Source organism: Cynara cardunculus (assembly GCF_001531365.2).
Source record: "Cynara cardunculus var. scolymus isolate 2C chromosome LG 14, CcrdV1, whole genome shotgun sequence".
Classification (NCBI taxonomy): Eukaryota; Viridiplantae; Streptophyta; class Magnoliopsida; order Asterales; family Asteraceae; genus Cynara; species Cynara cardunculus.
Window position 1 is genome coordinate 12711404 of NC_037541.1, and position 27107 is coordinate 12738510.

A 27107-nucleotide genomic window follows, 5' to 3' on the forward strand; every position below is an offset into this window, starting at 1 on the left:
TACTTCAAGCTTCTTTCAGCTTAAGTAAAAGAATCTATTAGCAATATTTTTTCTTATATTTGCTATTCTTTGTGTGTAACTTAAGATTGTTTAGATAGGTTTCTTATAACTTATCTTTTCGCAGACAATCTTATAAAATCTGTATTGATCTTCTTTATCAATATATATTTTAAATTTGAAAATTGTGTTTGTATTCATCTCCCCCCCTTCTACAAACTGTTTAGTATTCTTGTAGACCCTTTGGGACCAACATGTCTCCTGAGGAACTGGTCGTACTCGTCCCGACGGTAAGAGATTCCTCGCAAAACTGGGGATCAAAGATGAGGACGGGGATCCCCACATGTTAAAAGCCAAGGATAGGGATGGGGACGGGTAACGTGATCCTTGCCCCATCCTCGTATATTAAATATATTATTTGTAAAACTTTTTTTAACACTTTGACCTCTTCATAAATTACGGACCTAGTAGCATTTTGATGATTTTGAGAGAAAAACGACTAAGGCGGCGTTTGTTTTTTAAGAGGTTCTGAAGTTTGATTTAACTTCTAATTGATAAGAGGTGGTGCTGAAGTCTGGATCAGTAAGATTGTTTGTTTTTACGTCTGAAGTATGAAATTTGAATCGACCAAACCAATGCAAAAGTACGAAAGAGAGAGTTTTACAAAAGTATAAAAAATAAATAGTTTTTTTGCTAACAAATCTGTTACATCCCAAAATATGAACCATTTGATAGAGCATATTAGGATTAAAATGTATTAAAAGATACGTTTACCATTTAAAAACTTTAGAGGACATTTAAAACTTTTAAACTCTTATTAAAAAAAAAACAAATGCTCTTAATATCCAAACATCTGACTGAATTATACTTCAGAGATATTAAGCTGCTGTTTGGCAATTGCTGAATGGTTTGGTGCATAATGATTAAGTGGTCAGAATGATTAAGAGGCTCTCATGATATAATGCAAAATGAAATATAATTGTTTGGTAATTGTATACAATGAAATCATGGCTCTTAATGATAAAAGGAGATTTAAGATACAAAATCATTCAGAAGGTTTTAAAATTATTAAGAGACAGACTTTATTTTTTGGTCAAATAAGATTTACCTCTTAACGATTCAAATGTTGTCTTTTAATGAAACTATTAAGAGGTAAACAAACAAACCGTATGAAATGAATTTGATATTTAAGGACTATTTTAATTATCTTTCAATATTTAAATATGGACATTATTGACCAATCATAATGTTTTGACACATTTAAGGTAAATATCTCATGTAAACGGAAACAATAGGGGAGTGCTAATGGCACCCTCTTTGATGTCAGAATCAGGTCATTTAAACATTGAAAATGTAAAAAAATATGTATTAATATTGATGTGTATGAAGAAGAAATTCATGGATAGGGATGCATCAAGCAATGCATACAGCCCACCCCAAACAATATCTCTAGGATCCTGTCACCGCGGATGGAGACCCATGCCTACACGTGGTTATTTGGATTCTCAAAACGCCGGATAAAACCCTACAGCCGCGTAGCACTGGATCTTTTCCTCTTCCCTATCTTCCGTCCAGATATCGATGCTATAAAACAACCTACAAAAACAAAATCCTTGCAAAGGGCTGGTCAACATTCAGCATGTTCAGCACAGAATCAGGTAATCACCATACAAAATCAATAACCGCTAATTTTCTAGCAATTTTCAATGTGTTATGATGTATCAAATTGATTTTTATACGTGTTTATGATTAAATTTGATGAGCAGTGATCGAATTTTTGGGTTGTGTGCCGTTGCTTCAGAGGCTGCCGAGCTCGTCTCTTCGGAAAATCGCGAAAGTTGTTACTGTTAAACATTACGGTAATCAGTTTAGTCCTGTTTTGGTTGACTTATTTTGGTGAATTTGATGTTTTGATGATCCAATGTTTGGTAAAAGAGTAGCATTTTAAATAAGTTAGTTCTGTTTTGTCTAATATCATTTTGGTGAAGAAATGTTTTAACGATCGGTAATATAGTAGAAACCTTGTGTTTTAAAGTCTGCATAGTATGGTTATAAGTTGGGTTCTATTTGACTGATGTCGTTTTAGTGAATATGATGTTTTGAATTTTGATGATCAGTGATTCTGTAGAAAAAGTAGCGATTTAGGTTTGAACATTATGGTAGTAAGTTAATTTCATTTTGGTGATCAGTGATTCAGTAGAAAAGCAGTGTTCTAAAATTTGAACATTATGGTAAAATAAGTTAGTTCTATTTTGACCGATACCTTGTTGGTGACCGTGATGTTGTGATGATCAGTGAATCGGTAGAAATATAAATTTTGAAGTTTTTGCTCTTGGATTCATGCTGATCTTTGTTGAAGTGTAAGTAATAACCACCCTTGACCCTGCCCCCTGACCGGAGGCTCTGCCCCTTGGAACCCCACTAGAGGCGCTGCCTCCGGACCCCCGCGTTCCTGAGATCAACTTAACTTATCCAAGTGTGCACTCCGCACCTCCGGGCTCGAATTATCCGAGCGTGCACGCCACAGCTCTGGGCTCGAATTAACTGATTTCGGCTTGTCTCACATTAATCCCGATCATACTAAATGGCTTGATGACAAAAAAGATAGAACAGCATCGGTTTTTAATCTCATTATGACTTGGCTAAAATCACCAACAAAGCACAGTTAGTGATAGAGAATATAATATTCAGGAGTACGCTTTCAATTGTAAATCTTGTTAAAATAACAAATATACGTGTTAACTTTTAGAATTAAGATTGTTTCTGTGTACCTTCAAAATGAAATATCCTGATTTTGTGCCCACTTCTTGGATGTCTATATAAATATGAGGAAGACTCTTTCAGATGTCTATTGAATAGTTGTGATGTTCCCTTTTCAAGATCCACAAGAATATGTTGTTAGAGAAGGAGAGGCTGGCAATGGAATTTACTTCGTTTGGAATGGCGAGGTAACTGTCGCCTTCTGTAACATATTATTCCATATTGGACATGCATCTTTGATTGCAGCCTACAGTAGTATGATTAACCAATTTTTGCAGGCAGAGGTGTCTGGGTATTTCCATGCAGATGAGCATAATCGGCCAGAGTTCCAACTTAAACGTTATGACTACTTTGGCAACGGTGAATGTTTCATCATCATATTCTTGTTTAGCAGTTTTTCTCTCATCCTCCATCATTGTAAACATCAATAATTTAATTCTCAATGAAACATCAATGCATTCATCGATAATCCTTCCATAATAGTTTTTGATTCATCATGCTTGTGGCATTTGAATTGCTGATATTTTGCTCTAAAGGCAATGAGCCTTTCATATGCATAATGCTGGTGGATATTGTTCATGTTTTGCTCTGTAGATGGACAACCTTGAAGCTTTATGAGTACTTCAGATATTTTTGTAGCACTTGTTTCTCCAAAATGCAGACATTTTAGACTAAATGTTACAAATAATTCAACCTGGTATTGCAGGTCTGGCATCATCTATGCAGCAAGCAGATGTCATTGCACTGACTAAGGTGCTTGCATGGTTTCATTTCTTTCTTTTTCCTCAATTTGGTTGTTTCATCCCTGTAATATTTATGATGTTGCCTTGACTCAGTCTTGAGGCATCTAAATAGATCTTTTGCTCAAGACTTCTGATATTCCCTGTGTTGTGACAGCTGACCTGCTTAGTGCTGCCCCATGAGCATTGCAATTTGTTGCAGTCAACTTCAATCTGGAGCGCAGACAAAACACTTGAACCATGCTCACTTGTTGAGAGCATATTGCATCTTGAGCCTATAGAAGTATGTAAGCAAGATTTGGAAATTTCATAAAGCTATTATGATTTTAGCCGGCTAGGGTATGCTATATGTTATCCTCTTGGCAGCATCAGCATGTGTCATGAATATTCGGTCCCTGCAATATGTCCATAAAACAAATAACTTACATTTGTTCTGTTTTTTATGAAGGTCAACATATTTAAAGGGATCACATTGCCTGATGCTCCACAATTTGGGAAAGTGTTTGGAGGACAGTTCATTGGACAGGCATGAGTAAACTTCATTTTTGGTTAAACTGGAATTGACACCGTCACACTGATAAAGAATTCCCACACAGTTGATTGTTTGCTTTCTTTGCCTCTGTCCGTCTTTCCCTCACATCAATACAAGTATCAAATATGTGTGTGCCTGTACAGATTTTGAATCTTTTATATACACATACACACACACATATATATATATATATATATTCACGTACATATACACACACACACACACATATATATATATATATGTTACATATTTTGCATTTTTATCAGAAGGCTAGAAGATGCTTTAGAATGTCTCTGGTATAGACTGTTCTAAAATTTGATCAAAGACAAAATGACATAAAATTTTGTAACATCGATAATATCATTGCACCTACCTTCTCCTACTGGTATCTAATGTTCCCATTCATTTAGGTGGAGGTTTATTCATAATAGAAAATTAATTTAGTGTCATATGTACTGAATATTCCATGCCAATAGTTTTTTTAATGGTCAATAATATGCAGGCACTGGCTGCAGCATCAAAAACTGTTGATTCGCTTAAGATTGTTCATAGCTTACATGCTTACTTTCTTCTTGTTGGGGATCTTGAAAGTAAGTTTTGTTCTTCATCTTGTTGGAATAACGAGCAACTCTTTTTTAGCTCTAAGAACTGTTATCTTTCATACCTCTAAGTGGAATAATCATTGCAATTATCTTTAATGCCTTATTTCTTCACCATGCCTTTTTCAATTTCATGGTGGTAGAACGCGGCAAAATTGATTGTCATCCACTTCTTTACATTCACTCATATGCAAAATCATTGGTGGAAGTCCCCTTTGTAGAACTTGTCTCCATTGAACAGGCAACAAATGCTTTGTTCATCTTCAAAGAAATCTTCTTTTGTGGAGTACGTGCAAGCCTAAGATATATATGACACCATAGCGAATGGTGACCATATGTAAGGGTCATTAAAATAGCAACGAACACCAGAAACGACTAATAATACTCGAACCAATGTGGTGAGTCATCAATAATAATGTTGACTGCAATTGCTTGGATTCCTAATGTTCTTGCTATGGAAACAATGTGTAGTGGAAGCTAACTCATGAGAGTATGAAACTAGAGAGATTTGGTCTCTCATCCCTTGTATAAATATATGTACCTTTGTATGTAAATCATATTGAAATTAACAGAGAATTCCTGCTGCTTACAGATCTGAAGGTTGATATTTTTGTTCATGTTTAAGTTCAATATATAATGGCAAAGGGTTAAACTTTTGCTTGAGTTTGGTTTGTGTGAGAACTTCTATTTTTTTGTAGAGTCTTGAAAAAGGTCCCTAACCTTTTGTCATTTCTCTTTTTTGATTCTTTTCCTTACTAAACTTACCTGGTTTTCTTGGGGATTCTCTTTGTTTCTTATTTATTCTCTAAAGTCTAGGTCTGGGCTCCACTTTTATGATGTGTTGATTTTTGCTCTTGCCAGAGTCATACTTAGAGCACCTTAATTGTGGGAACAGTGATATGTTATTTTGATTGACCAACTCTTCATCTCTTATCTCGTATTAATCTTTGATGGATAACTTGGGAGAAGTGGAGACTTTAATCTGATACATATATGCTTGCAGTTCCAATTATATACCATGTTCACCGTGTACGCGATGGCAACAGTTTTGCTACCCGAAAGATAGATGCAATACAGAAAGGAAATGTGGTATTCACAATGATTGCTTCATTTCAGGTACCTTATGACTGTTCATCTGTGTACAACCACTGTTCGACACATGTGTTTCTTTTGTTTGATGTAGTTCTTTGTGTGAACTCTGATGATTCTTTTTAATTTCAATTGGTGGTCTGGCACCATTTACAAGATAGACAACTAGTAATGCTAGTGGGAAGTTAGAATAGATAATCTTAAATAGCAAAATTGACTTGTAACATAAAATTTGCATTTTCTTTTCTATAATGATCGTACTTTGAAGATGCAACTTAGCCATCTTTTTGCAACAAATAAATGTTGGTATAACAGCATGCCCACAGTTCCATTTAAGGTTCCTTAGTCCTATGCTGCCTTTCTTGTTGAACTATTCCATTTTGGTTATGTTTGCATTCAATTGTTCAAGACGTATTACTTAAGTTAAGTTTGTATATCCAATTAAATTGATATTGTTAGAGAGATTTATATCTCGTCAAAGAATAACTTTGTGCTATATATTTATATCTCCCATTTCATAAGCTTTTACTTGTTGAAACTATGGAAACGGTGTGATGCAAAATGCTCAGTTTATCTTTTAAATGCTACTACAAGTCTAGACTAGGGAAGGGAGGGACAAGTTCAGATCTTGCATACTCACAGGTGGACGAAAAGGCCTATCACTAAGATACCACCTTTCATCACAAAAAAAGAAGTCTCCCTCGGACTTGGATATACGTGGAGGGAGGGAGGCAATAGATTAGGCTTTCTAGCTCTACAATGAGCCTTCCTCTTTAGATGCTTTCTTTTGCATTGATCTGGAGTTGACTACTCCAGTAGCCGTCGTAGTTGAGGACGTAGCTATGAGATAATAGCAAGAGGACCTTGCCAATATCGTTATGATCAATTAATGGGACTTGGCTGGGCTGCTGGTTCGGGGGTAGAGTACAGTACTAAAGGTCTTCTCTATGGGTATATGAAATCACAAAGGCTGGAAAGAGATTGGAAGCAAAGTCTCCATATCAACATTGAAGGCGTCGCAGCTATCGACAAGACATTAAGATCTCAAAGTATTCCTTAAAATGCCCAGGTTTCCAGGACTAATCGCTGTGTGAACCTAAGTATATTTGTGTGTACTACCATCCTTGGAATTGCAAACGTGGAATCATCTTTCTATGCAATTATTTGTGTACATGTTTCTGGGAATCCACTATACGTTAGACTACGGCCTCAAATTACCCTTTTTTAGATGTACGAAGAAGGATGCAGTCAGCAACTGAAAAATTGATAATGTCCAATTTATAAACATAAATGAAAGGTAGCCAGCAACAATGCAATGAAGGCTTTCAGATTCTGTGCCTTTTCCAGTTTGGTTTGAAACCTTTGAAACTGATGAACCAAAGCCTATCATCTTTATCCCATTCCAACTTGGTACCCTAACCAATGAGCCTTATCTGGTTTCAAGGCTATGGACCCTTTGGAATTTATATAGTAGGACTATAGATGTTGTGCACTTATGTCATAGATTTTCCAATCAATCATCTCTTGCTGCTTTAAAAGTTCCTTCAGGAGCGCAGTGTAGTGATGTTCCTCATGATTGCATTTTTTGGATGCCAAACTGGCTAAGACTTGGTGAGTTTACACGTATTATGCAATCCAGCAGCCTTTGTTCAATTACTTTTAAGTCTTCAGGTCAGTAACCAGGTCAGAATTTGTCTTGATCACCAATGTGTATAATTATCTGTGTCAGGTGTTGCCCGTGTTCTTGCACATGAGACAAGAATCGCTAATCGTGATGCATCCTTCTTGCAGGAGCATGTTCAGAAACCATAGACGCGGTGTCTTATTAAACATAGATATGCTTTTTAGTTTGCGTTATTCTTATTTCTGTCCTATTCACAAAATTCAAGATTGTCAAGCATTAAGACATCCGTTAACGACAATTGCTCCTAATTTTCATTATCAATCAATTGGTAAACCTCAAAGACCGTTATTTGTTTTGACTTCTTAATCTTAACCTCAACAAATATGGCCTAAAGGTAGACCGGAAACAGGCTTATAATATGTATATATTGCCTGAGTAGAGCTTGAATGATGCTATGTGTTCCTTCGAAGCATTACCTTTGTTTGGTTAAGGTTGGCTGGGTATGACAAGGACAACGATATGTGAGGAAACTGCTTTCAGTTTCGGGGTATGAAGAAGGTGAGGACACGTTGGAAGGCTCGTCTCAACATTCACTATGCAATCTAGAGAAGAAATTGCCTTGGAGAGAAGTTTGCAACCTTGCATGATTTTTGTTACATTATTGATAATTGGAAACTTCAAGTAACTTGATCTGCTGACGTTCCATCATATTATTCTCCTATTTTTCTGAATGCCATGATAGTTGGCTTTCTCAATAGATCATCTCTTAGTTCAGTGAATCATCAATAGACCCAGTAGATCAATTTCTTAGACAGAAATAAGTATTAGGAAGCACAGTCTACAAGTGTGGGAACCGCCTACCATATGGTTTCAGGTCTCATTTGTTGATGTGTTGATAGATGGAGGTACCATGTCTTCTAAGGTACATGATAAGATGAACTTTACTAGGAGGTTGATAGGGCAGGGTTCATGTAATTGTCTATATTTGGTTACAAGTACTAGATACTAATTTTCTCTTAAACTTCATTACATAGTTAAATACCGCAAACCATGAAGTTTGATCGATTTTACCTTGCAATACTGTCACAAGCAGATCAATATCTTTGTTACTAAGAATTTTCTTCAGAGATGTCCTAGATTAGGGTAGCTGACTAGGGGTGGAAATACGTAGCTAGCGGGGGCAGGAGGAAAAGATCTAGGGAGGTAAAGGATGGGTGTAGGTTTAGTGGGTCGGCAGTTAGCTCTCCAGGGTTAGACTAGGGTATGTTGGTCTTCCTACCATGGTTATATTTTCTTGTCCTGCTTGTGTTTGTGTATTTATTTGTCTGTTTGAATGTTCTTGTCTATTTTTGACTCATTTTCAATTATAGCACTGCCTTTCTTTTTTCATGTTCTCCCTCTTTTTCTGTTTCATTATTATTATTATTTGAGCAAGCTCAATTATTTTGTTTCACACTCTTTGCACATGCCGTGGGTCTTTACAGAAACATCCGCTCTACTCTTGGAGGTAGAGGTCAGAGTTGCATACATCCTACCCTCCCCAAACCCAGGTCCCACCTCCAGGTGGGACATACTGGGTATGTTTGGTTTGCTTTGGTTTTTGATGCCCAATTAAATAAAACTGGGGTCGAACCATCTTATAGCTGCATGCTGCATGACATTCATTTAATCTTGTTTGTTGTTATAATCATGTATCAGTGACCTATACTTCTTTCAGACGATCTTAGTTTTGTTTTTCATTCTTTATATGTGAATTGATGGTAGCAAAGGTGCAAAATTAAATTATTTACGTCTGTATATTAATCAAGTATGGGTTGTTTTTTCAGAAAGAAGAAGTAGGGTTTGATCACCAGCTACCGTCAATGCCTGCAGTCCCTGATCCAGAAATGGTACCAGAACTATGTTGCTACAAACTTGTCAAATGGTTCTAGTTAAAATTGCTATTTCCTCTAACTCTGGTGTTTGCAGCTTTTATCAATGGAAGATTTGCGGGAGAAGCGCCTTACTGATCCTCGTCTTCCCAGGTAGATTCCAATTACTGCCTCTGTCCCAAAATAAGAGTCCACATTTCTATTTAAGGTTGTCCCATAATACGTGTCCACTTTGAAAAATAGATGGTTATAATTTATTAAATTTCCAATTCTACTCTTGATTTTGATACAGGAGTATTTAAGAGTTAAGTAGATGGAGAGAGAGATATAGGGTAAACTTGTCATTTGGTTGATTAAAAGCTGTAGCAATTACACATTTCTTAAACCATGTGTTTTTTTTTAATCGCGGACACTTATTTTGGGATGGAGGAAGTATTATGCATATTTCCAATACCACAGGTAAGGTGTCTAACAACTACGTTATTGTTACAGGACTTACCGAAACAAAGTTGCCACAACAAAGTTTATTCCTTGGCCTATCGACATAAGGTTTTGTGAGCCTAGTAATTCAACCAACTACGATAAACGTCCTGCCAGGTCAACCAGTGGTTAATCATTTTTTACTGCATCAACATACACACTTGTATGGTTATCATTCAATATATTATTTTATAATTGCAGCTTGAGATACTGGTTTAGAGCGAAAGGAAAACTCTCAGATGATGAGGCTTTACATAGGTGAGTACCCACTTGTAGATACAACTGCTTGAGAAGCAAATGAATAAATTGTTGAAGCTCATTGCCTAGAATTATTAGCACGCCTGCACATGTATCTAGAATTTTTGTTTTACCTGCACAAGAGCTAGTCACCTTTGTTGATATACCTATCTATGCTAAGAACAACTGTCTTCAATGATGAAGACATGCAGTACTAGAGTTGGCTATTAAGGTTCAGGTGCATGAAGGTATCATATCGGCAAAGACTTTTAGACAACGATTTATGAAAATGTAGTAGCTTTCCAGTGGTGTATTTGCTTATCAAAACAATTTTCATATTGGGATCCCTTTCAAATGGTTTTTGAGAACACCTAACAGTTCTCTTTTCTCCAAGCTACAATGACCTCATTAACTAAAATCTCTGTTTAGGTATTTTATCCGATGTAATATGTTAGGGTGATACAAGACATGTATGAGTGAATGAGAACGTGTCAGGACCTGGTGGGAGAGATGGGGTATTACTTGCTGGGGATAGGGCTACACTAGGATCGACACTAAGCCAATTCCTTTTGTAGTAATTCTGGACGAGATTTTCCGAGGGATTCTAGGGAGTATCCTTTGGTGCATGTAATTAGCTGACGATATTGTGCCGGTAGCAGAGTTGAGAGTAGAGGTGAACCAGAAAGTAGAGCAGTAGAAGGCGGCATTAGAAACATATGTCTTGCTCATTAGCCGCTCTAAGACAAATTGTCAAATGCTGAAATTATAGCAGGGAATCTGTTGACGAGGAGGTTGAAGTCAACATTGGGAATCAAAAGATGCCCCAAAATGATAGGTTCAAGTATCTAGGCTCCATGATTTAGGAGGGGAGGTCAAAGATGATGTAACACATAGAATAAAGACATGGTGGTTAAACTGGAGGGTTGCCACAGAGTTTTGCGAGACAAGAAACTGCCAAAATTAAAAAGGAAATTCTACAGGGTTCCATCGGACCTGGTATGTTGTATGGTTTGAAGTGTTGGGTGATAAAAAATTAAAAGACACACAAGTGAAAGGTCGAAGTTGCAAAAAGAAGTGGATATGTGGTCAGACTAGGTTGGATACGATGCCCAATGAGGCCTTTCAGGCAGAGTGGGAAGTCGCGTTTGGCATGGATAAATTAAGAGAAGGAAGACTGCAGTGGTTCAGACACGGATGCTGGAGACCAATGGCGCTAGTGAGGAGAATAGAAAAGTATGAATAGTAGTGCAAGGAATAAATGGGATGAACATATGAGGATAAAAACGACGACCTTAGATATTTCTGATGACATGACCTTTGATAGAAGCTTTTGTTCAGGCAAGACTAGGGTAGCAGACTATGTTTTTGGGGGGGGGGGGGGGTATAGCTAACATAAACCTGAGGGAGTTTGGAGTTGATAGAAGGTAGGCAAAGGGGAGGGATAGCCGGTGCTACATTAGAAAGAGGTGGTTTTAGTCTTGCTTTTGGAGGAGCAAGGCTAGGGTAGCGGACTATGTTGGGGGGGGGGGGGGGGGGACGGGATCAATAGCTAACATAAACTGGAGGGAGTTTGGAGTTGATAGAGGGTAGGCAAGGGGGAGGGAAGCTGGTGCTACGTTAGAAGGAGGTGGTTTTAGTTCTTTCTACCTTCCATATCTTATTTATGCATTTACTTGTGGGACCCTTTATTGTTCATTAGAGTTAGTATTTCATGTTTTTAGAGCATCTTCATCAGATTCCCCAAAATTCATCCAAAATAGAGAACCAAAAGTCAATCTCTAAAAGAATTACATTATCTCCAACAAATTCTCCATTTTGGAGAATCCAACATTGATTATAATATTAAAATATTTCATTCATCTATTTTAATATTATTTCTTCTCTAAATATTTATTTTCACAGTTTCCTATCAGTGAAAATATATTAAAAATATCTCTCACATGGTAATCATTTTTGGGGTGTTACCCATATTTGGAGAAAAAACCTTCTCTTCCCTACTTCATCTCGGAGAGAGTTTTAGGGATCTGTTGGAGCATAAAATTGGTTCAAAATCTTCGTTTTCCTCATTTTCTCCATTTTGGAGAATCTCTTGGAGATGCTTTTACTGTATGCCAATCTTTTAGGTTTACTTATGACTGATTGCTAGACTAAGTGTTCCTTCTACTTTAGTAGTTTGTTTAATTGATAGCAATCTACCTGTTGCTTGTTTGCACACACTTCTCTTCTACTTACCACACTTGTTTCCGATTATTTTTTGATTTTCAAGCTGTGGGTTCTCATGGAAACAGCCTCTTTACCCTTTGGGGTAGAGGTAAGGTTTGTGTACATCATACTGTCCCTAGATATATTGGGTTCCTCTGGTTTGGTTTGTAAGATGCAGAAGCAGATTATGTGTTTATTTATCAAGCATCTGGAAATGATTTATTATGCAGATGTGTTGTAGCGTACACTTCAGATCTCATATTTCTAAATGTCAGTCTGAATCCTCATCGCCGTAAGGACTTGAAGACTTCATCTGTTAGCTTGGATCACTCGTAAGTATTCATGAGCTTTAATTATTACTTTTATATTTATTTTATAGTATAGACGCTATGAGAAGACTTCAAACGAGAACACCTTTCATGTTATGAAAACGCTAGAAAACCCTTTTACTATAGTCAATCACATGTGATACTATAATCCATCCCATATGGTATTAAATCAGAGATGCGGGGGACGTGCTGGCACAACCTAGGTTGCAAGCCAAGTCGCCCGCACATAACCAGGTTTTTCACGTGTATTATCACATGTGACAAGGGTGTTCTTGTGTTTTCTTAAAATGAAGGTGTTCTCATTTGGACCTCCACCTAGACGTTATACCCTGCAAACAGGATATATCTCTTGGTGAGGTCATAAAACCTTTTCCTATTAATGACACATGGTTTGTCTAAACCATGAATTTCTGTCCAAAGAAAAAAAGAAACCACATTTAACTTCTTTTTTTGTCAAATTAGTTGTTTTTAAACTTCAAGTTGACATTTGTTGATGGCATCTAATAAGTTACAATCAATTAAATAAAAGGTAATAAACCCAACCAAACAACCCTAGTATATTCCACCCGAAGGTGGGTCCCGGGTAAAGGCGGATCCAAGATTTTTTTGTTAGTGATAGCACAAAATAATTACCATAATATAGAATATGATAAAATTTAATTATTAAATAAATTTAATTTAATTATGAAATAAAAATAAAATATAGGCACCAAGATGAAAATACTTCCATTAGTTTATGTTTTATAAGGCCTTTTTTATGAGTCTATACATGATATTTTTCTTTTAAATAGATCTTACATCTTCAAACACATTGAAGAAACAAATCAACAACATTAACAAATTAACCCTAAAGTCTAAAGAGTTAGCCCCAAATATGAAAAAAAATTAACCCTAAAATTGTAGCTCCAAGTTGACCCTAAAGTCTAAAGAGTTGCAGCAAATATACACAAATTAACCCTAAAGAGTTGGCCCCAAAATAACACTAAAGATGTGGAAATCTCATCTTCTTTGGGTTCGATTCTAGGCGCTTCCAAAACCCTTGTGGTTATGAAGGTTCACCTGCGATGACTATACGCAATTAGTGGTCGCCTGGGTGATTAGTCTGTGCACGTAAGTTGGCCCAGATGCTCACGGTTACCCAAAAAACCAAATTGACATGTTACTATTTTAACATTAATATAAACAAATTAACTCTAAAATATTAGCCCCAAATATAATCAAATTAAAGCTAAACACAAATAACTATCATTAACCCCAACATCCAAATATTAACAGAAAACAAAAACAAGGTTACCCCAATTAGAATTCATCTCTTTCAAGAGTTAGGATTACCGGCTAGGTTTATTGTTCCACCCAACCAAAATTGTTTGGCTTCATGCAACGAAAAATATGGTTGCACTGTTAAACAACTAAAAGAATTTACACTACGCGGCATCAAGTTAGTGGTTTCACGGGAACCACTAGCCATTCCATCGTAAAGTTGAGGGGTTGTTTCTGTGACAATCCCCGGTTTGTGCAACGTGTGCAGAGAAAAAGGATACAACTTGCGTAATAACTTTTGTGCAAAGGAACATATGAACATTCTAAAAACGACTTGAAAACAAGAAAGACGGTGCTAAAATTTGAAAAACGAGTTAAAAGTAAGCAACCAAAAATCAAACAAGGACATACAAAACATAAGCATGTACAAAAAACATAACCAAGGTTGGATGGATTACACATCCCTAGTCTAACCTAGGCTTCATGGGTCTTATCACTGGCTCACTGAACGTACCCCCGTCCTCTACAGTCTACCCCTCCCCTAGTCTGCTACCCTAATATTGCGTCTCCAAGAACTCCTGTCAGAAGTTGTCATCGGAAATGATTAAAACCTTCATGTCTAATATCGCGTCTCCAACAAAAGGCAATCCCTCCAACAATTGGTCAATTCCCTTACTGTAATATCCCCGGGAAATTGTATCATTTTCTTTTCTGGGAAGTTTTTCATGTCAAAATCACCAATTTGTTACAAATAAGTTGATGCCACTGATCACAGTCTACAATATTTATTTAATATGTCTTCTCAAAATGTACTCAAGATAGTTGACGAATAGTCGAACATTTTCTTTATGAAGCAAAGGGGCTGTTAAACTTGGAACATTTTGGAGTCAAATTTGAAGTGTTGCTGTTTTGGAATTCTTATTTAATACTCACTCCGTCCCGAGATAAGTGTCTAGTTTCAAAGATAGATAACTAAATCCTTAAATTTATCGTTAATTAATGAGCACCTATTTAAGAGTTGTGTGTGAGAGAGAAATTAAATAAGGGTAAGGTTGTCATCTGGTAAACTGAAAAGTGTAATAATTATGTATGTCTAAAACTGTAAGCAATTTCTATTGTGTACAGTTATTTTGGGGCAGAGTGAGTAATATTTTTCAATCATGAAGATTTGTAATGATTCCTTATGTAAGATCCCGCATCGGTTGGGGAAGGAACAAAAGTTGTCTTATAAGGAACTGGACAGCTCCTCCGTCGGAGGCGTTCGCGGACTTAGCGGACAATATCTGGTATGGTTATCCTGGGACAAAGCGGATAATATCTGGTGTGCCAGCTAGGGAGCTGGGTCCCCCTCAGTGGGGTGGATTGTAAGATCCCACATCGGTTGGGGAGGGAAACAAACGTTGCCTTATAAGGAACTGGACACCTCTTTCAGACGTGTTTTAAAACCGAGAGTCTAGGTATAGTCAAAGCCGACAATATCTGGTATGTTTGGCCCGTGATGTTACACCTTATGGATTGAATCATTTTGGAAGTTGGAAATTGGTCGGTCTATCTTATCGAGTCACTGGAAGAGGCAGATCGAATAGAATTTATTTATGTGTTATTTTTGTTAGATATTTTTTAGATATAATTGAATCCATCTTGATTAACTATTCTTTTTTTTTCAAGGATTTGGTTTCACCGGCCCGTTAGAGCAGACGAGTGGTTGTTGTATGTGGTTAGTACCAACTAGAACTCTGATTTATTGTTTTCCTTGGTGTTCAGCCTCTATGTTTACTCTTTAATATAAACGTCACTCGTTTTACAGATATCGAGTCCAACTGCTTACAATGCTCGAGGATTCGTAAGCGGGCAAATGTTCAATAGAAAAGGAGAGGTATGTCACTTTCATGATTTGTTCTTCTATATTTCAACTGAGAATGAAATATCTTTATATGAGATGATCTCGTCCCCAAAAGACCTTTTAGTGTGCGTTTGGTACGTGGAACAAGACAAGAACAAAAACTTCTTGTCCATGTTTGGTGCCACATTTAGACTCGGACTGTTGGAGTCCCACATCAGCTAGATTTGGACCATTTCTCCCGTATATATGTTGAAACCTCTCACTTTCTCCATAAGGGCTCTTTTGGAGAGTGATCCGGGTGTTCCACATATTCTCACATGGTATCAGAGCCAAGATCTACCACATAATTTTATTTTTTTGATGTCCTATTAAATTGCAACTTCTTTAAGAAATTTTCAGCTGTTAAATAGTCTATTTTTGCAAAAATAAATATCCGTATTTCTACTTTAATTTGTCCCAAGATAAGTGTCAATTTTCAAAAGTAAATGTTTAGGGGCTGTTTACCTAAATGCTTACTCGGTAACTGTTCACTGTTAGGAGTCAACACTATAATTTATTTTATTGGGTAAGGTTGTAGTACATCACAACGTATTCCAGCAACAAATTTCCTGGTAAGAGTCGTCACTCTCACTTACCGGGTAAGACTCTCCATCCTTATCCTCGTTCTTACCGGGTAAGCGTTTAGTAAACGGCCCCTTACTTTTTTTAATCCTACCCTTAATCATAAGACGGAGAAAATTTCTCTCTTTTGCAAGGGTAAAATTGTCTTTTTTGTTGATTAAAAAGTGATAATTACATATTTCTAAAACTGTGTCATTTTTACTGTGAACATTTATTTTGGAATGCATAAAATATTTGTTTCTGTTCATTATAACCAAAATTTGATGATGTTTAGATAGGATTAAAAATACGTTCTGCTACAGTTTTGTCTCATCCCTCCTTATTAATTACATGAATACACATAAATATGAACTCATTTAATTGATGTTTTTATTCTCTCTCTATATTCACGTTCGTGGATAAGAATGAGACTGGAAAATTTGAGATAACAGATTTTTATCCGATTAGAAATATTGATTTGTGTCAACACATTTGGCTTCTAGGAGTGTTTTAGATGGGGAAATAGAACTCTCTTAAAACAATGTTGGATTGTTTTTAAAAAGTGCAATGTCTAATTTTAAAAAAAAATTCATTCCAAATTTACATATTTGCCCTTTAACGATAGTTGCACCGTATTAGGGAGTTCGATTGTGGTACATTTTTGCCGTTTGTGTACTAGGTTCAAATGAGAACTGTAGATATTTTGAGAACACGGGAACGGTATTCATTAATTATTCATGATGAACAATATTCATCAATAATTTAGGTTTTTCATCGTTCATAACTCATGGAGTAGTTGGTTTCTACGTTCTCAAAATATTAACAGTTTTAGCCTTGAAGGACTATTTTTGGTATTTGTTCACGAGTCAACTTTACCAGTAGTAACCAAAGGGCCTTTTTCCTAGCGGTATCGTAGTCTTTGGCTTCCTAAGAGGTCACAGTTTCAAACCTCACCAAAGATGAGAAGGGGGTGTGAGTTTATTTGTTGCATTTACCGTATATAATATTATATACTTAAAAAAAAACTTTACCAGTAGTATTATCGTAGAAGTTTTTGAAAACCCTGTTTAAAACTCGTTGATATTGATGTTGGAAAATTGTCTTTTCGATGTCAAAAAATAAATCATGCATGTTTTCTCGTCGCAAATGACTTCATGTATTTCTTGTTTATATTCAGCTTGTTGCATCGCTAACTCAAGAGGGCCTGATAAGGAAAGTAAGAAAACAACCGTCTACTACTGTATCGAAGCTGTAAACATATATCACCCTCGACTTCTATGAAGAACAAGTGCACGCTCGTGTACTTCAAATCGTTTGATCCGATTACTTCAAAGTTATCTATAGTTATCGAGGCCTCTTTGGATGTCGAAATCGTCTAGTAAAGAAAGGAAGAAGAAGAGTCCAAATGAAGCCTTTAGGGCCTCAAGGAGTTGGTATTGATTGGGGTCTTGACTATTATTCTTTTTGCATTTTATTTCTGTATTCGAACCGATTGCTACATTTTGGTATGTAGTAACGAGAATGAGAATTAATGGGGTATTACAATTATAGTATAAAATAATGTGGCTACTATTCACCTGCTATTCGTTCAGAAAATTGTTGGCTTAGGGTTGTTAACGAGCCAAGTTGAGTCAAGTAATTAGGTTAATCGAGGATAGTTTGATATAATAATATCAACTCGAGCTCAAATGGTTTTTTCAAGTAAAGAGGGAAATGAGTTGAAAGGAAGCATTAACGACGTAGAACGGAAATAGGACAAGACCCTTAATTGAGAGAAGTTGAATAAATCAGAGGAAAAAGAATTTGTTTGGTTTGTGGGATTTTGGTATGATTTTGAGGGACTTGGAATTGAATTCCATTCAGATCTTGAATTCCAAATCTTGTGTTCGGTTTGGATTTGAAATTATGTAATTGGCGTATTTAAAATCCTCTGGAGGTGTATGTCATTTCGAACCCGAATCTCATGGATATTGTGCCCGTCGCATCTTTACCTCGTCTTTTTCATCAAATCTGTCATAAATTTTTAAACATATATTGGATGTTGGGTTCTTTTCGTCAGTAGGCAAACAACGGAAAAGAAAAGTTACCTGCATTTTTTGTTCTTATGGTATACCAATTTTCTTGATTCTGGTCCGTACAGATTTTTGTTGTAAATTTGCTATTGTGGTATAGGAAAATGCTCACTTTTGATCCCTCCTATTAACAACCATTAACTTTCAACTGTTGAAAATCCGTTGTACATCCCTCACATGAGGCGTTTTAGTCATTTTATGTTCATATTCATCTTCATCATCATCCAACCACCAGTCTCCACCATGAACCACCACTCACCATGATCTAACTCTACAATAACCAAGAATCACCACCCACCAGTATCTATCACTACAGAAACCACTCGCCACCATCTACGTGGTTGTTTGATAGTTGTTAAATGGTTTGATGCATGATGATTAAATGGTCAGCATAATTAAGAGGCTCTCACGATATAGTGAAAAATGAAATATAATTGTTTGTAATTGATTACAATGAAATTAGGGCGCTGAATGGTTAAGGGAGGCACATGATACAAAATCATTCAGAGGGTTTTAGAACCATTAAGAAACAGACTCTTTTTTACCAAACAAGATTCGCCTCTTAACGATTCAGAGACTGTCTCTTAATGAAACTATTAAAAGGTAAATAAACAACCCCTAACTCTTCATCTAACCACTAGGAACCACCACCCACCATCGGCTAGCTCTTCATCATCCAGCTAGTGTGCTCTGGGGGTCTGGTCACTAGTGGGGGATAGAAGGAAAAAGAATTTGAAGAGATCTTTTTTAAATGTCAAGGAAAATAACAATTATACCTTCATGTGCAAGTCGCACTGTGGTTTTAACCGTAAGCAAACTAACAGTATTAGTTGTAGGGACCATTATCGAGCATTTTTACATACTATAGTGGCGAATTTGCAATGAAAAGAACTGTAAAGACCTAATCGGAAAAAAAATCAACAAATCACAAGGACCAAAAAATTAACTCTCCGTTTTAAGGATGGTTTTGAATAATATGTTAGAATTAAACCTTTAATCTGTTCTTTTGGTTGCAACATAAATTTTACGGGTTGGGTTCACTTGAGACCAAGTTGTTTTCGTTAGACTCATGAGATCACTTTTTTACACTTGAAACGTCACAGCAAGACACTGTGAAGGTAAAACAAATCCGAACATTCACAACAAAAACACTATGAAGGTTACATTCACAGTGTTTTGTTGTGAATTTTCAAGTGTAAAAAAGTGGTATCACGGGTCTCACGAAAACAAGCTGATCTCACATGATGCCAAGTCTAATTTTTACAGTTATAACTATATGACGAAATTTAAAAACACAGATCCATCCAAACCCGACCCAACACTTATTCTTTAGCATATATTCATTTAATCCAAATATGTTTTAACATAATATCCAACTTATTTGAACTTTATATTTTCAATAATAAAGTTTTTATTTATAAAAAAAACTAAATTTAAAATATTGTAAAGATGAAAAATACATCAACCCTTTGCCAACCAAAAGTTGGCCATTGAACACTCAAAGTTTGTATAGTGGAACCAATGATGATGATACAAGGATGAATGGTATTTTTAATTATTGCATATCTTTTTGGTCCAATTTATAAATGTATGAATGTCAATGGATTAATGTATTAAAATTTAATAATTAACCATAAGGGTGGTGTTTGATTGGTTTGATCTTGGCTCCAAAGGTCGAAAGTATCAGGAGATCTCAAGGTTCAAATCCAAGAAGGAATAAAAAAACTTGTGGCCATGGAAGTTCAAATGTGGTGAATCCGGGTTATCTGCAAAGCAGATGGTCGCTTTGGGATTAGTCGGCTCGCATAGCGGGTTGGATATCCAAGTTAATCAAAACAAAAAAAATTAATATTTGTTTTTTTCTTCTTCAACTCCTTTTATTTCATTTATTTTATCTTATAAATGAGTTTTGAGTCGTATTTAGGTAAAAAGTTGATTATCGACAACTTTAATCAGTCTCATACAAAACCCATTTTCAAAAACATCAATGTGAAGGGTATTTTTTCGCTTACTTAACGGTTGATGCTCGTGGGGGTCTGGGTTCAAACCCTGGACATATACTTATATTTGGACAAAGTTACTTCACCCCTTTACCAATTGAGCTACAAGTAGAAAGACAAGTTTTGAGTTTGTATTACTTTCGGTTGAATTTGATTTATTGGTCGTTTCAATTTATGCAACCTCATATTTCAACACAAAAATAGAATTCGGTGCAAGTATACACCTTGAACTACTATCGTCTTGTAACAAGTAATAATGGTACAAGTACTAGATATCGTTCCCACAGAGAAAACTTTGTAAAGTTCTTCAAAAGTCCAGTCTTCAAAAACTAATTTCAGATGACGAATTCGAGGGATTTGTTTTATCTAAAATTGAGAAGTTTGATTAACAACTAAAAAAAATCAGTCGTAAAAAATAAGCACATGGTGCAAAGATTGATTAAGACACAAAACAGGTGATCCAGTAAAAAAGATGACATAGCACTCTTGTCACAGTTCTATAAAACCACAAGATGATGTTATAGAACTGTCACGGTATCAAATATCGGGTCAGACTGCTTCTCAAGAGTACACACATGCCAACGTGCTATCGGTACGATATCATTTATGTTAGACATCGTGAATCCTAGCACAACACAGTACATCATTTTAAAGCTCCATGTTTAAATTCGTGTAACTAACTACAGATAAACATAATCAAATACATGATAAACATTATTTTAAATATAAAAAATCTAAAATATAATTAAGATAATCATTGAATTATAACAAAATACTTAATTATTATCTTTAAAAAATTATTTTTTAAACCAAAAATAAATTAGTTCGCATTATAACATCGATAGACCCAAAATATAGAAGGAAACATTAAAATCAAGATGTATCTCGCTGCATTGCGCGAATACCCTTCTAGTGGGCAAATAAAACAAGGGAAATGATAAAGGAAATGATGTAATAGGGTTAATAAATTAATACCTATCACACCCCCAAACTTGAATTTTTGTTTGTCTCCAAACAACCAAAATGACAAATTGAAATACTCAAATTTCTAACTAACTAATTTTTTTAACATGATCGTTCAATAGCCAAAGTATGCTTGTTTTTGAAATTTTTGAATGAAGTGCTATACTCCTACTTGATGCTTAATATCCATAGCCTTTCATAAACCTAGTTCCCCCAAACTTAAGTCTTTGACATTGTCAAACCACAAGCTAGCCTATATTTCTATTGCTACACTAGATACAACAAAGGTTTTGGGACTTTGACTTGGGTTTTGCACTTGGCCTTTTCTTTTCAATGCATGTTTTTTATCTCATCTCTCTTTTTTCACCCCATAACACAATTTTACTGCTATGCATCTTATATTGAGGTATGTTTGGACACTTTGGTTATCTTCAAACAAATTGGTGTACATTGACACTCTTTTTATGCACAAGACATAGAACTTTGTTCGTTGTTTGTCTTTTGGTCTTAGTATATGTGTTTCATGTGTTCTATAGTGTTTGTGTATTTAAGACCCTCCCTAAAGTTTAGGGAAGCAATGTCCTCATTGTGCATGTATGAAGCTGCAACTTTGGCCAAGGAAATGAAAGCCCAAATGAATCAATGAAATGGAAAGTTTTAAAAATGATTGGCTAGTTCTAGAGAATCGATTAAAAACAAAGATAGGGAAGCTTTGGATTATTGTGACTATAGCATCAATTTAACAGATTTATGCTTTAGGAAATTCTTATAAGAATCTTGTTCTTATATCCAATAATAACATATAACTCAATTATATAAGTCCACAACAATTCCAGCCACTTAGTTTATCATAACTGATTTCTTGCAGTCACAATTTACCGAGATCAATCAAGACATAGATCGAGACATTTTAAATACACACACACACATACATATATATATATACACACACACACATACATATATATATATATACATATATATATATATATATATAGAGAGAGAGAGAGAGAGAGAGAGGAGCGATCAAATGAAAACCGCCTTCATTTGTGTAAACTAATCTCATCCATCCATTTTCTTGATCGATGGTCAAGATTAATTTAGTTTATTTTAGAAAATTAAAAAAAATTTAGATGAAAAATTTATTTTTATATTAGCAATAAGGGTACAATTGTAAACAAAATACATATTCTCTAACATCCCATGAACCAGTTTCACCTTCATGAAACCTGTTTCATGTATATTAATTTTTTTATTCCACTCATGATTTGATGAATTCATTCCTTTAAGCCTTACACTCTTTAAGATTCTGGAGCAGATTCATCATGTACCCGTTTCATCATGCAATTATTTCATGACGAACCAAATACATTATGCACCCGTTTCACTACTCATTATTCAATTACGCCATGAACCAGTTTCACCTTCATGAAACATGTTTCATGTAAATTAACTTTTTTTATTTCACTCATGATTTGATGCATTTTTTCCTTTAATCCTTACAATCTTCAAGATTATGGAGCAGATTACAATCTTTAAGATCCCGAAGCAGATTCATCATGTACTCGTTTCATCATGCAATTATTTCATGACGAACCAAATACAAAATGCACCGTTTCATTTTCCATTTTTTCTACTAAACGGATCAACTACACCATCATTGAAACGTGGTTCACCATGAAACTAGTTCAATACTCATGAATCAATTACAACATGAACCAATTTCACCTTCATGAAACATGTTTCATTAACATTATTTTTTTAATTTCAACCATAATTTACGATATCATTTCATAATGCAATACAATCTTCAAGACCCGTTTGCAGATTCAATCTTATAACAATATATCAAATTCAAATATTTAATATTATAATATAATTAAATATTTAAATGTTACCATTTATACAATTTCCTTTATTACGTTTCCTTAATTAAGATTTATTAATAACTTCTATATTTAATAGAAAATATTGTAAATGACCGAAATACCATTATTGATTAAATTTAATTAGAAAAAAATGAAAATTTTTTATTGGTCGAAATTGGTTTACACGGTTTCTTAGAAATGCACGGTTTTCATTTGAACGTGCCTATATATATATATATATATATACATATATAGGGGCCTAATCAAATGAGAACTAATTAGTTTGTGGTAACTGTGAGAACCAATATTAACCACAAATCAATAGTTAAATTAGGAAATATAATTTTGGCAATTTTGAATTAAAATTTTAATGCAAGGATATTTTTGGTATTTTACAACTTTCTTCCCTCCTCTCTTCTCTCTCCGGCCACCGTCCTCCGGCCTCCGTCCGCCGGCCACCGTCCTCCGGTGATACTATAATGGTATCACAATGCATCATATATGTGCTTGGGTATCACATTGATGTCGTTTGTGTGGTCGATCGAAGATGTAACACTGTGGTATCACTATGCATCTTATATATGATTAGGTATCACAATGTATCTTTTGTTTAACAGAGTCAATATTTTTAGGTATCATAGTGGTATCACTGGAGGACGGTGGCCGGAGAGAGGAGAGTTTTAAAATACCAAAAATATCATTTCATTAAGATTTTAATTTAAAATTACCAAATTTATAAATTTTCTAATTTATCTATTGATTTGTGGTTAATATTGGTTCTTACAGTTACCACAAACAACTCAGTTCTCCCTTGAATAGGCCCCTACATATATATATATACATATATATATATATATACACACACACACATATATATATATATATATATATACATATATATCCACACATATATACACATAGGAGCGATCAAAATGAAAACCTCTCCAATTTGTAAAAACCATGCAAACCATCCACATCCGTCGATTTCATTGTTTAATCTTATGAAATTTTTTCATAAAATTGTTTAATCTTGTGAAATTGTTTCATATAATATTTTTTTTTATGAATTTGTTTCATATATGATTATGAAATTTTAATGAAACTGTTTCATGTATTTGTTTAAAATTAAAATAATGAAGATGATAATATCCATGATTAACACACTCGACAATAAAAATGATTAATCAACCTCTCGTAATTACAAAAAAATGAACAAAATGAAAAATTATGATTTGTTGAATGAGGTTTTTACGGTTTTTACAAATTGAGTGGTTTTCATTTGATCGCTCCCCTATACACACACACACACACACACACACATATATATATATATATATATATGGTTGAGTTCACGTGAGACCAACCTGTTTTCATGACCACTTTTTTACACTTGGAACTTTAGAGCAAAACGTTGTGAAGGTAAAAAAAATCCAAATCTTCACAGCAAAAACACTGTAAAGTTTCAAGTATAAAAAAGTTGTCTCACGGGTCTCATAAAAATGACTGGTCTCACGTGATCCCCCACGCGCGCACACACATATATATAACTTTCATTCATTTTGTCATGACATGATTATTAAAAAGTGGTCCAACAATCGTTTATAATACAATATGACCACCAAAATACAAAATGCAATTATCAGTTTATAAAAAAACAAAACATGTTTCTATTTTTATTTTGTTATGTAAATAAATAAAATAAGAATGTAATTAAAACACGTTATTTTTATGTATTTAATTATTTTAAAAATTCAAACAAAAAATATTAATAGTCAATAAAACCATACTGTTTAATAATATTTATTCATAATCATGTATCTGATAATATTTGTTTATTTATTTAAAAAATGACGAATTGCATGAAAAAGTAACATATTTTAACTTGATTCATATTTTGGATAACGTACTTTCAGAACTTTCATTTTGGTACCTAAGATGTAAAATTTTAACATTTAAGTACCCGGGTAATCGGTTGAAGACTAATTTTATATTAAAAAAAAATTCATGTCACTAACCACGTCATCAAATAATACTGAGTTGGATGTCACATCACTTGCTACATCAGCATGATAACCGGTTAATGCTTCAATCGTTTACACAGGTACTTAAATGTTTAAAACTTTACATCTTAGATACCAAAATAAAAGTTTTGAAAGTACTTTACCCAAAATATGAATCAAGTTAAAGTATGTTACTTTTTTAATGCAATTTGTCCTTTTACAATCTACTTAAACTTTAGAGCATTTACAGTGATGGAACCTCCGAAAATCTCATTTTTTTTATCACATAATTGTCACCTCGACAATATAAGAACCTAAAAAACCTCACTATTTTTTTACAAAATATATCTGTATTTACATATTATTATATGAATATATATATATATATATATATGGTTTAATTTACAAACCAAACTATTAGTATAAATCATACAAAACAATGTCAACCGTTCATCTAGTCTAGTGAATATCTGGTTGTTTTCTAATAAAGTGTTGATCATAATAAATGTATTATATAATTTTTGTAAATATCCAAATCATAATAAACAAACTATCATCATTGCTATAAATATCTCAATTAATTGGTTTGTATTGTTTTTTATAGATGATTGAAAACTTGGGATCATGTGAGACCAGGTTGATTTCATGAGACACATTTTTTACACTTGAAACTTCACAACAAAATACTGTGAAGGTAACCTTCACAATGCTTTTGCTATGAAAATTCAGTTTTTTTTTATCTTTACAACATTTTGTTGTGAAGTTTCAAGTGTAAAAATCGTGTCTCACGAAAACCTATATTGTCTCACGTGAACCCGTCCCGATGGTTGAATTTGTAAAAGATCTCTCCTATATGCCTCTTAGTGTGTATGTTTTTATTAACCTGGATATCCAACATGTTATGCGAACCGACTAATCCTAGGGCAACCTCCTGCTTTGTTGGTAGCCCAGAGTCATCGCATTTGAACATCTGTGGCTACAAGGGGGTTTTTATTCCTCCTTGGATTTGAACCTGAGACCTCCATATACTTTTGACATTTGGAATTCTAAGCTCAAATCAATAGGACACCACCCTTGTAGTTCTCTTGGTGTATTTTTTGATATATTTGTGTTGAATTATCGACTTTTGGTATATTTGTGTCATCTATGTATATGGAAAAAATTATATACTATATAAAAATATAAAAAGATATTTTACAATTATTAATTTAAGATTTACACATTAATTTAATTATATATATACACATATATAAATATTTAAAAAAAATCTAAATATAATAATATAACAAGATAATTAAAAAAATACTAAGGAGTTGTTTGACAGTTGCTGAATGGTTTGATGCGGAATGATTAAGTGGTCGGAATGATTAAGAGACTCTCATGATATAATGCAAAATGAAATATAATTGTATATGAATCGTTTACAATGAAATTAGGGAGTTGAATGGTTAAGAGAGACCAAAGATACAAAATAATTCAGAGGGTTTTAGAACCACTAAGAGACAATTTTTGTTTTTGTCAAACAAGATTCACCTCTTAACGATTCAGAGACTACTTCTTAATGGAACTATTAAGAGGTAAACAAACAACTTTTAAATCTATTAAAACAAAATAAAAAAGCTTGTATGAAAATTTACAAAATAAAACAAATAAATAATAATATTTTATAATTTTCTTCAAAAAGTACAAATATTTATAAATGTTTAAAAAATTATATTATTTGTATTAATTTTAACTTATATTTTATATGCATTAAAACAAAAGAAAATGGTTAAAAAAGAATAAAATAAAAAATAAATGTAGATAAAAACCCAAATTCTTGTTCAAGCATCTGGATTCTTGTAAGAACTTATGATTGGACAAGAACCTATGTTTCATAATGGATGTTCTTATAAAAACCCCAACTTGAATTTCAATGAGAACATTCATAATGAATATTCTTACTAATCAGTCATTTTGGAATTCGAACTCTGTATCATTATTAATATTTACGATTGATCATCAGTTTGGAAAATATAGTATTGGAATCCAAATTTAGGGG

The 27107-nt window shown here is 34.3% G+C and overlaps 1 protein-coding gene across 1 annotated transcript; it reads left to right on the forward strand.

Moving 5' to 3' along the window:
* Positions 1 to 362: 362 nt before the first annotated feature.
* Positions 363 to 17754, forward strand: LOC112526438 (acyl-CoA thioesterase 2-like). Its single transcript, XM_025136720.1, has 18 exons — positions 363 to 397; positions 1573 to 1655; positions 1764 to 1856; positions 2878 to 2945; positions 3036 to 3117; positions 3464 to 3510; positions 3655 to 3780; positions 3946 to 4023; positions 4532 to 4619; positions 5632 to 5744; positions 9168 to 9230; positions 9310 to 9365; positions 9705 to 9809; positions 9894 to 9950; positions 12362 to 12463; positions 15389 to 15437; positions 15528 to 15596; positions 17341 to 17754. The coding sequence occupies exons 1-18, from the start codon at positions 363 to 365 to the stop codon at positions 17416 to 17418; spliced, it is 1392 nt and encodes a 463-aa protein (XP_024992488.1). The 3' UTR covers positions 17419 to 17754.
* Positions 17755 to 27107: the final 9353 nt, after the last annotated feature.

Coding starts and splice junctions, on each gene's coding strand:
- LOC112526438 (XM_025136720.1), top strand. CDS start 363: ATGGGGACGGGTAACGTGATCCTTGCCCCATCCTC. Junction 9,810..9,893: donor TACGATAAACGTCCTGCCAG/GTCAACCAGTGG, acceptor TTATAATTGCAG/CTTGAGATACTGGTTTAGAG. Junction 15,597..17,340: donor TGTTCAATAGAAAAGGAGAG/GTATGTCACTTT, acceptor GTTTATATTCAG/CTTGTTGCATCGCTAACTCA.